Source organism: Phyllobates terribilis, unplaced genomic scaffold (genome assembly GCF_046119375.1).
Source record: "Phyllobates terribilis strain yellow unplaced genomic scaffold, ASM4611937v1 Scaffold_35__1_contigs__length_13245226, whole genome shotgun sequence".
Lineage (NCBI taxonomy): Eukaryota > Metazoa > Chordata > Amphibia > Anura > Dendrobatidae > Phyllobates > Phyllobates terribilis.
The window spans coordinates 7,247,887-7,260,682 of record NW_027362795.1 but is presented as its reverse complement, the minus strand read 5'-3'; the positions used below and the strand labels follow the sequence as shown (position 1 = coordinate 7,260,682).

General features: G+C 47.3%; 1 protein-coding gene across 2 annotated transcripts in view; it reads right to left on the bottom strand.

Moving 5' to 3' along the window:
* Window positions 1-10,144, bottom strand: part of LOC141182620 (uncharacterized) — a 29,437-nt gene extending 19,293 nt beyond the window's left edge. For both annotated transcript variants that reach the window (XM_073660785.1, XM_073660786.1), the window contains exons 1-2: window positions 10,061-10,144; window positions 545-659 (exon numbers count right to left, since the gene is read on the bottom strand). In XM_073660785.1, coding sequence (XP_073516886.1) covers window positions 545-565 — 21 coding nt within the window. In that variant the 5' untranslated portion in view covers window positions 566-659; window positions 10,061-10,144. The remainder of the gene's footprint in view (window positions 1-544; window positions 660-10,060) is intronic.
* Window positions 10,145-12,796: the final 2,652 nt, after the last annotated feature.

Sequence of the window (12,796 nt, the reverse complement as noted above, 5' to 3'; positions counted from 1 at the left end):
TTGACAGCCCGGGAACTTAGGGTGAGAACAAGAGAACATGTATTGGATATAGAAAAATCGGTTACAGTAGATGAAGTGGCTAGCCTGAGAACTCTACCTAGGCACTTTAAACTCCATCACAATAGTGACCCTAGGGGGTTGAAAATAAAAGGGATCGATCAAATCGATATGGGCATCAGGGGTGGAGATTTGAGTAAAGCACTAGCGCAACTAGAAAGTAAGTGGATATTTAGACTTGGTACATTGTCCCCTCAAGGATTGAATGAACATTTTGGATTTGGTGCCTTTTTATAAAATCTGGGTGCTAGTCCTTTTTTGGGGGTGGGGTTTATCCATACCCTTGAAGCCTCTTATCTTTCGTTGAGCTGTACTATCTTCCTCCTGTCAAACAATATTTTCTAATTCACTGGAATACCTGTCCTGGTATAAAAAGTATACACCTTTGGTGATAGCCAATTTTTTTCTCTCTATATCCTGTGGCGCATGTTTTTAATTCCGTTTTATTAGTGATTTTAATTATGGTTTTATTATGCCTAGTTCCTACCCGCTGGTATTTGTTGGACATCAGGATGGTTGGTGGAGTTTGGGGGGCTGCATCTATTGGAGGGAGATCCTGAGAGGTAGTGACTGCCAGATGTGGACCGCGTTAATTGAGGACCCTAAAAAGAAAGAAACAAAATGAGATAAGAAGAATGATAATTATGGACTTCTGGTGGCCTTATATTAATATATCAAATTAATAATATATAGTGACAATTATTGATGTAATCATACTGTATGTGGTTTTTTTTGTGGGTTTGGACAATTTATTACTGTGGTGCATTTTTGGGAAAAGAATAGTTTTCTTTCTAATTTTATATTGTGCACCTTGGAAATTATTATGTTTCACGTACTATACACAATTGTAGTGTATTAGTTATTATCTTAAGCTATTTATTCACTCCTTTAAAATATGAGACACACAATATATATCAAAATTAGTGTGTGCCCCATTATACACATTTTCACACCATATATGCTTACTATGATATTTTATATTTTTTTCATGAATCTTTTCACATTAAATTTTCACATATTTCCAACACATTCCTTGCACTCTTACATCAATTTTACTATATAAAACATATACCCATTAGATATCTCTTAAATCAAGAAGTTTATACTTATCAAGTATCAGAAGCATTCCCTAATGGATGATTGGGGTTCAACTAATTATTATATAGAAAACGCAAAAGAATGTAATGAAGGCGAGTATCTATGTGTCTAAATGTATTTACGATCTCCGTTACATTGACACGCCCCTTCCAAGCTCCGCTACTACTATATGGAGATTCCCAACAGAGAGTGCGCATGCGCACGTGAACGGGCCCGTCGGACTTCCAATCCTGCACAAGAGACACTTCATGCGTTCCACCGCATGCGTGTCAGCCGCAGTGACTCCGGAAGTCCTTTTTGTTTACGGGGCACCTACGTAACTAACGCATGCGCCATAATCACTCTGGTCTGTCAGATTAATTACATACAGCTGGTTGGAGGAATACATAAACGGTACACTGTGCACACAAACTAACGCCCCCCATTGAAGAAGCCTAAGGCGAAACGGCGGCGTCAGGGTAGACCGCAATCTCATCTCCATAGGCTGGATACTGAAATATGTAAGTACTCTCCTTAGGACCTTGCGTCTGTTAACTGTGAATCCTGAATGAATCTGTCCCTATATGCACAGTTCCCTGTTTAGGGTATTAAATCAATTGTTGCTGGCTTTATTTCCCTATCTTTCAGTCATTACTTTGTCTGAAAGATATAATGTAAAACATAACAAAAATTCACTTATTTATATACTCACAAGTATATTTATACATCTTTCAATACAGAGAGGAAAATACCTTTTTGCACTTTATGTCTCTGGATTTTTTTGAATAAAGGGGTTCAACTTTTTCAGCACCTTATTATTAGGGAAAGGGTGCAATAAAAACGGAATAGAATTTCTTGATACATCAGAGGAGGTAGCTTACTGTAATAATATAAGCCTCTAATGGAGATTTCATTTTGTGAATTTTGAAGGTACCTGTTTTTTACAAAAAAATTCTTTTAATTATTGAAATAAAAATGATTTAATTTTAACAAATAATTGTACTCATATCTTCCTTTAAAAAAGGGCTCATGTAGCTTGAGTTTCTTTGTGGATATTGTATGAATTGGAAGTTGTAAACCATTGACCTCTTGTGATAGATACAAATATTTGACCTGTTGCACCTGGTCCAGAAGTGGCTTCAAGTGGAGTCCTCAATGCCTGCGCAGATGGTAGAGTGGATGGTGATGGACCATTTTGTGCACTCCCTGCCGAGGCCCATACAGCCATGGGTTGCCCAGGGTGATCCCCGGAATGCGGATGAACTGGTCGGACTGGTCGAGAGATACCAGGGGGTTGAAAGTTCCTTGGGAAGGCTGCCCACTCCATACTGGGGGTCCCAACAGGGGGAGGAGGCCCAAAAGGTGGTGGGACTTCCAAGGTCCAAAGGGACGAGGGAGGTGGTGCCCAAGGTCCATACGGGTGATGTTGTTTGCTGGAGGTGCCACGGCCCAGGCCATATAGCCGCCTGTTGTCCCCTGACCCTTGAGCCGATGGACTGCAGTATAGGACACCGTTGTTCATATTATGCTTATCCGGCCTGCAGTGTGAACTGTCCACCCAGTGAGGGGCCACAAGCATGTCCCGTGAAGATGAACGGACGGGAGGTAATGGCACTACTAAGGTCGGCATCATTCTGGACTTGTTGCACCCTATTATTATAGGCTGGGACTTTTGTTTGTTTTGGGATCTGTGGGGGAAGGGTTCTGGGTTTGCTGGATCAGATAAGAAAACAGTTAACCCTAATGAGGTATCACCACACCCAGAGTCAGACAGGTTTCCCTTTTGTGTCCTTGTGAGGGATGAGGAGGTAGTGCCCCCTGTGTCTGCCATTCCAGAGTTAGGGGTGACCAGCGAGAGTTTTGGGTCTGCCTAACTCTGAAGGAAGCCTTTAATAATGTCATTGTTCTAAATGGCGTTGCACAGGAGCCGAGGCTAACACAAGGTTTCCCCATTTTATGATGAGTGGTGAGTTGTTGTACCGGGTCAAGAAAGTGAGGGAGCAGCGTGTGGAGCAGTTAATAGTGTCGGGCCCGTTTAGACGGAAAGTGTTGGACATGGCCCATTCACATGTCTTGGGGGGACATCTGGGAGTGGAAAAAAAATGCAGGAACGGATCTTGCAAAGGTTCTATTGGCCTGGATGTCACCAGGAAATATTTAAAGCATTGCAGGTCTTGCCATACGTGCCAGTTAACCGCCCCCACCTCTCACTTTCGAAGTCCCCTCGTGCCATTGCCCATTATTGAAGTGCCGTTTGAAAGAATTGCTATGGACTTGGTCGGTCCCCTGGTTGAATCTGCTCGTGGGCATCAATATATATTGATTATCCTGGACTATGCCACACGCTATCCTGAAGCGATTCCACTGAGAAACTCCTCCGCAAAGAGTATAGCCCGTGAGTTGGTCCACGTTTTTTCACGAACAGGCTTACCAAAGGGAGATACTCACCGACCAGGGAACTCCCTCTATGAGTAAGGTGATGAGGGAGTTATGCAAAGCCCTTCAAGTCTCCCAACTGAGGACTTCAGTATACCATCCTCAGACAGCTGGCCTAGTCAAAAGGTTTAACAAGAATCTGAAGAGTATGCTGAGGAAGGCCATAGCGAGGGATGGTAGAGACTGGGACTGTCTCCTACCGTATCTGTTGTTCACTAACCGAGAGGTTTCACAGACCTCTACGGGGTTCTCGCCATTTGAACTCCTGTATGGCAGACATTCGCGGAGTCTCCTGGATGTCACAAAGGAAACCTGGGAAGCCGAGGTCACGCCCCACATGAGCGTCATTGAGCACGTTGCTCTGATGCAGGAGAGGATTGCGAAGGTGATGCCCATTGTAAAAGAACATCTCCTGCAGGCACAAGAAGCTCATGCCAGAGTCTACAACCAGTTAGTCAGAGTGAGGCAATTCAATCCGGGAGGCTGAGTCCTCGTGCTAATTCCTACAGTGGAAAGTAAGTTCTTGGCCAAGTGGTAAGGGCTGTATGAGGTGGTGGAAAAAGTGGGTGAAGTGAACTACAAGGTTCATCAATCGGGACGACGTAATGCGTACCAGATATATGACGTCAACCTCATCAAGCCGTGGCAAGACAGAGAGGCTGTGAAAGCTCCTTGCTTGCTGGGCAAGCCAGAAGGTGACGTTGGAAGAGTCGCAATTGCGGAAAAGCTAACGAAGGCCCAGAAACAGCAGTGTCGGGGGTTGATGCAGAAGAAAAGGGATCTGTTCTCGGAATTGCCAGGATGCACAAGTGTCTTAGAACACGAGTTTCTGACGGAGCCTCATGTGCGGGTAAACTTTAAGCCCTATCAGATACCTGAGGCCCGACGAGAGTTGATCTACAAAGAGGTAGCTTGTATGCTGAAGCTCGGTGTCATTGAAGAGCCCGATCGTCTTGGTCCCAAATCCTGATGGTGAGTGGAGATTCTGAAACGACTATCGGAGGTCTCCAAATTTGACGCATATCCCATGCCACGCGTCGATCACCTGATCGAGAGGCTTGGGCCAGCAAGGCACATAACCACCTTGGATCTGACAAAGGGATATTGGCAGATGGAAAGGGAAAATAAAAAAAAACAGCTCACCTCCATGAACCAGCTGGGTGTCTCCGTAATCAGAGCTGCTGCTTGCACTCAGTAGACAGGTAATAGAAAAAACGATGATCCAGCTCCACAGACTCCAATGGTAAAAACAAATGTCTTTTATTTAGATTTTTTTTTAAAAAATATCCAGATGGCGATAATGTAACTCCAGCTGGTAGAAGAACAATATTAGAAGGGAAACACAGGGGCACCAAGGAGGGGTGCGCTACCAGACCAATATTGGCAGATCCCTAAGGCACAGGTAGCAAAAGAGAAGACTGTGTTTTCTACGCTTGACGGATGCTTCCAGTATGTCCGGATGCCGTTGGGACTGCAGAGGGCCCCTGCAACCTTCCAGAGAGCCATGGATCGCATCCTTGCATCCCATAAGAAATATGGCGCAACATACCTGGACGATATTATTATCTTCAGTCCAGACAGGGAGAGTCATCTGGAAAAATTCCAGACTGTGTTTGATGCTCTGAGGAAGGTGGGGTTTTCAATAAACCAGAAGAAATGTGGCATGGAGAAAGAAGAAGCCAAGCACCTTGGATATGTAGTGCGTAGAGGCAAGATAAAACCCCAAATTACTAAAGTAGAAGCAATCCAAAATTGGCATAGACCACTGTCGAAAAAAGCAAGTCAGAGCCTTCCTGGGAATCGTGGGATACTACAGGAAATTCATCCCAAACTTCACCATGAAGGCCGCACCCCTGACTGACCTCCTTAAAGGGACAAAATCAGCCATGGCCAAGTGGACTGCAGAGGAGGAGACGGGCTTTCAAGAGATGAAACTGGCTCTGTGTAGGCAACCGGTGCTGGTTGCCCCGGACTTCAAGAAAGAGTTTATACTCCAGACAGATGCTTCAGAGCAGTCCTTTCCCAGGAGATACATGGGGTGGAGTACCCTGTCCTCTACCTGAGTAAAAAGCTGTCCTGCTGCGAGAAAAATAATTCGGTTATAGAGAAGGAATGCTTGGCCATAAAGTCGGCAGTGGACACTTTACGGTACTATCTGTTAGGTCGAAAATTTAGATTAGTATCCGACTATGCCCCAATCGGATGGATGAGGGGTCAACCTCTGGTTTTTAGCCCTACAGGACTTCTACTTCCATGTAGAACATAGAGCATGGAAGCTACATGGTACTGCCCATGCCCTCTCGAGAATCCCCTGTCTGGCAGTAGAAGGTGCCAACCCCACGGCATTAGGCAGAGGGGGTAGATATGTAAGGTGGCTAATGGTAGAGTAGTAGATGGGAGGTATGTGTCACAGAGATGGCTGGTCTCTGTGATGTAACCCGGAGTGTTTCTCTAAGGCACACAGCACTAAGATGATTGTTTGGTGCACCTGGGAGCCGGGTTACGGGTGGCTGGGAGAGAATGGGCAGGTCCTGCTACCCACATACCTCACCTCTGGGTGTGGTTAACAGCCTATAAAATGAAGGCTGTTGTTTGGCACATGGTCTGTGTGTTTGGAGGTAGACAGCCTCCTGTGTATGTTTGTCTTCAGACCAAGCCAGGACACTGGACGCTACCCCAGCTTGTGTGCCACACAGGCCTGACTGAGCAGAGACCTGCTAAAGACATTTACTTTGTCTGCCTGATCTAAAGGCTATTTGCTTTTCTGTTTGGCTTCTGGGTTTATGAAGCAATAAACTCACATGAACATGCCTCCTGTTTTCCTCCCGTTGTGCCCAAGTGAGTAAAACCCCTACAATATGTATAAAGGAAAGGGTATGGAACTCAGAGAATGTTTCTATAATCCGCCTCAAAGCGTTTCCCCAACAGGTTCATTAGGAGGCTTGATACAGGGATGATAATTCATGATGTTCAGCATAGTGTGCCTAATAGCCAGATGTCCATGTTTAAATATCCCACTTCATCCAAAACCCCAGACTAGGAGACCCATTCCCATTCCTAGAGGTGAATTGTCACAGGTTATACTGTACTGCGCCTACGCTACTCCTCATGAGCAAGAAGTTCGATAATGTCCATCACCTAGTGTGCATGTCCGGAAGTGACGTGCTTTTCGCTGAAACGCCAGATAAACTGATTGCCTCCGCGCCACTCGTACCTGTGACTGCGTGTGCCCATAGTTATCATTCCACGACAGAGCACATCTAGGATCATTGTCCACAAATGCGCATGCCCAGATGTCTGCGTTCCACGCCGGAGCACATATGGTATTGGATTGCATTCCACCAACAGAAAAATCCTCTCTCTGAGATCAGCGTCATGGGAGACTAAAAACAAGTATTGCACATCCTCCCATCATGCAATAGGCATGTAGATCTACTTTATCACTTCATAAGATATGGGATGATGGCCCACAGTATATTCCTAAATTGTCAAATTTAACCACTATTGCATAATTAGAGATACACAAGGAACACCACACTTGTTAGTTACTAAATAGTATAAGTGGGATATAACTGATAAGAAATAATTCTGATATAGAAGCTCAGATATCTTGATGAAGTAAAACAATATGTGAACCTCATTCACAGGGAACTGAGTAGAAATGGGTAGAGTATAAAATCCAAAAATGTAATCCAGATTGGGCTGTATTCATACAAAACAGGCATAGGAAATCTGCTCATTGAGTCCCGTAGGGGCTAGTGAATCCAGTCTGGAAATCCACTCGCTTTCCTTTTTGAGGATACATCAATTGAGATCACCCCCTCTCACATTGGGTTTAACCACCTCAATGATGCAAAAGGAGATGTCGCTTGTTTCACCTCAATGTGCACTGTTCATGTGTCTCACTAATGGGGTGTCCCGACCATGGCGTAATTTCGCCCAAATGCCACCCTACACTCCTCCTAGACTGCCTCTTGGTCGTGCATATATAATCTAGGAGGCAGGTGATGTGGCCACATATACAAGTCCTGAGGTTTTACAGTTGGAATAATCCCTCTGGAAAAAGGTTTCACCTGTAGAGGAACTCGAGAAAGATTTACATGGTCTCATCCAATTACATGTACAACTTTCTACACATCTAAAGAAACCACAGATTCTTCTATCCAGCCATGTCCCCTTGGGTGCAGGTTTTTTTTAGAAACTATGCACTAAACGGTCCCTAATTGACCAACCCTTTCTGAAAGTTATTGTGGGAGTAGATCCCACAGCACCCTCAGGTCCAGCTCATAAACTGCTGCGCTGGGACGCAGATATCAGCTGCTGGCCTCCGATAGGCCGGCGGCTGCCATTGATATTGCTGTGCAGAGAGCCCGTCTCTGCACGGCAATACATTGCACTACACCGCTGATGTCGGCGGATCCTGGACCGGGCCGCGATCATCAAGGGGTCTATGTGCCTGCGGGCCGCATGAAGCAGCTGGAGGGGCCGCATGCGGCCCACGGGCCACGTGTTTGAGACCCCTGGTCTAAACTTTTAGCTGAGAAAAATGTGTCCTACTGTAAATTTAGCACTTAAAATAAGCCATGTATGAGGGAGTCGGTGTCATGGAAATTTAGGAGTAGGAGTCGAAGGTTTGGCTTACCGACTCCACAGCGCCGGCTCCCATCCCGTACATTCTTGATTGGTACATCCAGGAAAGGCAACTGGTAACAATTAAACTGTATCTATGTATATTGAGTTCCCTGACAAATTCAATAAATTGTTCACTTGTCCTTGACCAGATGATAAAAATGTTGTCAATATATCTATCCCATACCCCAATATATGGATGCCACCACTTATGATCATCCCACAATATTGTGGTTTCCTCCCACTAGCCCAGGAATAGGTTAGCAGATGAGGGGTTACAGGGGCTCCCCATCACAGTACCCCTGAGCTGGTGGAAATACTTTCTGTCAAAAATAAAGAAGTTATTAATAAGAGTGAATTTTAGAAGATCCTCCATGAAGTCATTATGTCTGCTACACTCTATTGATCTCGATTTCAATAAACGTCTTACTCCTCTGATATCATCCTCATGCAGTATATTACTGTACAAAGCCTCGATAACAAGTAAGGCCTGCTCCCCTACATGCATGTATACATGCTCGAGGGTATACATGTAGGGGAGCAGGCAAAGGGAAAACCATTGTCTGGAGGGAGTATTCCAACTTAAAACTTCAGGACTTATTCCAACTGCAGGACCTCAGGCGATACTTTGGGAACATTGTACTGTGTGTGGGGGGATGGTGGTAGTGTAGGAACATTACTCTGTGTGGGGGGCATCATACATATTGCAAAAGGAGCATAATGGGGGCATTACACTGTGTGGGGGCTTCATAAATACTGCATAAGGGGCATAATGGGGGCATTACACTGTGTGGGGGCATCATACATACTGCATAAGGGGCATTACACTGTGTGGAGGATGATACATACTGTATAAGGGGATAATGGGGGCATTACACTGTGCGGGGGCATCATACATACTGCATAAGGGGCATAATGGGGGCATCATACATACTACATAAGGGGCATAAAGGGGGCATTACACTGTGTGGGGGCATCATACATACTACATAAGGGGCATAAAGGGGGCATTACACTGTGTGGGGGCATCATACATACTGCATAAGGGGCATAAAGGGGGCATTACACTGTGTGGGGGCATCATACATACTGCATAAGGGGCATAATGGGGGCATTACACTGTGGGGGCATCATACATACTGCATAAGGGGCATAATGGGGGCATTACACTGTGGGGGGCAAGATACATACTGCATAAGGGGCATAATGGGGGCATTACACTGTGGGGGCATCATACATACTGCATAAGGGGCATAATGGGGGCATTACATTGTGGGGGCATCATACATACTGCATAAGGGGCATAATGAGGGCATTACATTGTGGGGGCATCATACATACTGCATAAGGGGCATAATGGGGGCATTACACTGTGGGGGCAACATACATACTGCATAAGGGGCATAATGGGAGCATTACACTGTGGGGGCATCATACATACTGCATAAGGGGCATAATGGGGGCATTACACTGTGGGGCATCATACATACTGCATAAGGGGCATAATGGGGGCATCATACATCCTGCATAAGGGGCATAATGGGGGCATTACACTGTGTGGGGGGCATCATACATCCTGTATAAGGGGCATAATGGGGGCATTACACTGTGTGGGGGCATCATACATCCTGCATAAGGGGCATAATGGGGGCATTACACTGTGGGGCAGTAAAGGGGTCCTGTACTATGAGAACAATACGTTTCCTCCCTTCCTGTCTCCATAGTTGGGTCGTATGTATCTATTACAGGAAACAGAACAAAACCTTATGATTCTTATAAAGGGGCAACACAAGACCCCAAAAGAGTTTCAGTGCTGAAGGAGTTAATGCCCCCTGCGCCCAGTAATGGGGTCTCCACATACCTCCACCTGCAGAGCCGCCACCACATATATGGCTGCTCTGTGCGCACAGGAGCTGTGATGAGGTCACAGGAGGGGAGGAGTCAGGAGTCACATGATCAGGGGCCTCAGTGGATGCAGGACTCTGCTGTGCTGGTTGTCATGGTGCTGGATGAGCTGAAGTTTATGTGTGGGGTCAGGAGGGGTTTACAGGGGGGATGTAGCAGAGCCGCGTGTGTACGAGGTGTACGGAGCAGAGCCGTGTGTGTACGAGGTGTACGGAGCCGTGTGTGTACGAGGTGTACGGAGCGGAGCCACGTGTGTACGAGGTGTACGGAGCGGAGCCGCGTGTGTACGAGGTGTACGGAGCAGAGCCGTGTGTACGAGGTGTACGGAGCGGAGCCGCGTGTGTACGAGGTGTACGGAGTGGAGCCGCGCGTGTACGAGGTGTACGGAGCAGAGCCGCGTGTGTACGAGGTGTACGGAGCGGAGCCGCGTGTGTACGAGGTGTACGGAGCGGAGCCGCGCGTGTACGAGGTGTACGGAGCGGAGCCGTGCGTGTACGAGGCGTACGGAGCGGAGCCGCGCGTGTACGAGGTGTACGGAGCGGAGCCGCGCGTGTACGAGGTGTACGGAGCTGAGCCGCGCGTGTACGAGGCGTGCGGAGCGGCGTGTTTACGAGGCGTACGGAGCTCAGCCGCGCGTGTACGAGGCGTACGGAGCGGAGCCGCGCGTGTACGAGGCGTACGGAGCGGAGCCGCGCGTGTACGAGGCGTACGGAGCGGAGCCGCGCGTGTACGACGCGTACGGAGCGGAGCTGCGCGTGTACGAGGCGTGCGGAGCGTAGCCGCACGTGTACGAGGCGTACGGAGCGGAGCCGCACGTGTACGAGGCTTACGGAGCGGAGCCGCGCGTGTACGAGGTGTACGGAGCGGCGTGTGTACGAGGTGCACGGAGCAGAGCCGGGCGTGTATGAGGTGTACGGAGCGGAGCCGCGCGTGTACGAGGCGTACGGAGCGGAGCCGTGTGTGTACGAGGCTTACGGAGCGGAGCCGTGTGTGTTCGAGGCGTGCGGAGCCGGGCGTGTATGAGGCGTGCGGAGCCGGGTGTGTACTAGGCTTGCGGAGCGGAGCCGCGCGTGTACGAGGCGTTACGGAGCGGAGCAGCGTGTGTATGAGGCGTACGGAGCGGAGCCGTGTGTGTACGAGGCGTACGGAGCGGAGCCGGGCGTGTACGAGGCGTGCGGAGCGGAGCCGCGCGTGTACGAGGCGTGCGGAGCGGAGCCGCGCGTGTACGAGGCGTACGGAGCGGAGCCGGGCGTGTACGAGGTGTACGGAGCGGAGCCTGGCGTGTACGAGGCGTGCGGAGCGAATGCTGCCCCTCTCCAGGAGCGATCACAGCAGCATGCGTGATAATTGTAGAATTATTAATGTCTTAGCATAAAAGGATGTGCCTGGGTGTTTGTGCCGGGGTCCACATGCATGGAGGGGTTGAGGCGGTGCTGGCTGTATTATGCAGACGGCATCTGCCTGTAACAGTAGCCAATTTAAACACCTAAACAAAATATCACATGAGGGGCCTGATAAATAGAGACAACCAGCAGACACATAGCCCCCCTAAAAAATAACTTTTATTAATAATCTCTAAAAAGGACCTAAAAGTCCATAGACAAACAACAATAATACTCTAAATGATAGGACATATAGAATCAGGTAATACACCGACCGGGAGGGAATACAGATTCAAGCTGTCCCTGTTATGTCCCTAAATCCTGTCCCTACCTGACAGCGGAGGTTGGCACCCTAATTTGTACTTCGTGGCGCCCCCGCTCAACGTCGGTATCCCTAATGTCCCTACAAGGACCCTTGTCTTAAATTAAACAAAACCACAATAGTGAGAAAGGGTAGAAAAAGTGAACGTATAAATACAGAAGCCGATAATAGGTCAATGATTATAGATGGCCAAATTCATTTGGTCGGGTAAACATAAATGCTCTAGGGTAGAGGAGCACAGTGCTTGTTTCTCCATAGCCAAAACAAATCAAATAGCAGCCAGAGCAATCAAATATGGACACATGCTACACTTTGATAGTCCAGCTATATACCTCAAAAGGGGGCTCAGAAAGCAAAATCCCACCCAGGTAGATGTCTCCCCATACATCAAATGGGATTTAAGTATTGGTATTTGAAAAAGCATAATATCTATATCAAAGTATCAGGTCCAGACTCTGTCTGTCATAGATGTACATAATAGTAGACAGAAAGAAGGACACTTATCATTATTAGTCCCTATACCTTTTCAAAGAGAGACACTCATCATTATTAGTCCCTATTCCTTTTCAAAAGACCAGAAAATGGCAATCAGAATATACATTTTCATTAGTAAAAAAAAACAATAACACTAAAACCTTAATGGTCCCCAATTCCAGCAGTCAGAAAGTAGATATCATTAGTAAATAAAAAAATGACACTTATCCTTAGTAGTCCCAACGCGTTTCCCCCTAGTTTCCACCAGGGTTCATCAGGGGATCTGGGGAAGACCTCAATCCCTCACCCCAGATTGCCAGACAATGCTGCATGTGTAGGAAATTCCTGCACATATACCTCCCTTATAAACTCAGCTCAGCCCCATAATTAGTGATAATCGCAAACGCCTGTGTACTGCTGTCATCGTACACATGCCCGGCGTCCACCGCCAAATGTAAGTCCGTGGACCGCACATGGAACGCACGCATCCGGAAATGACAATATGCTAATGACG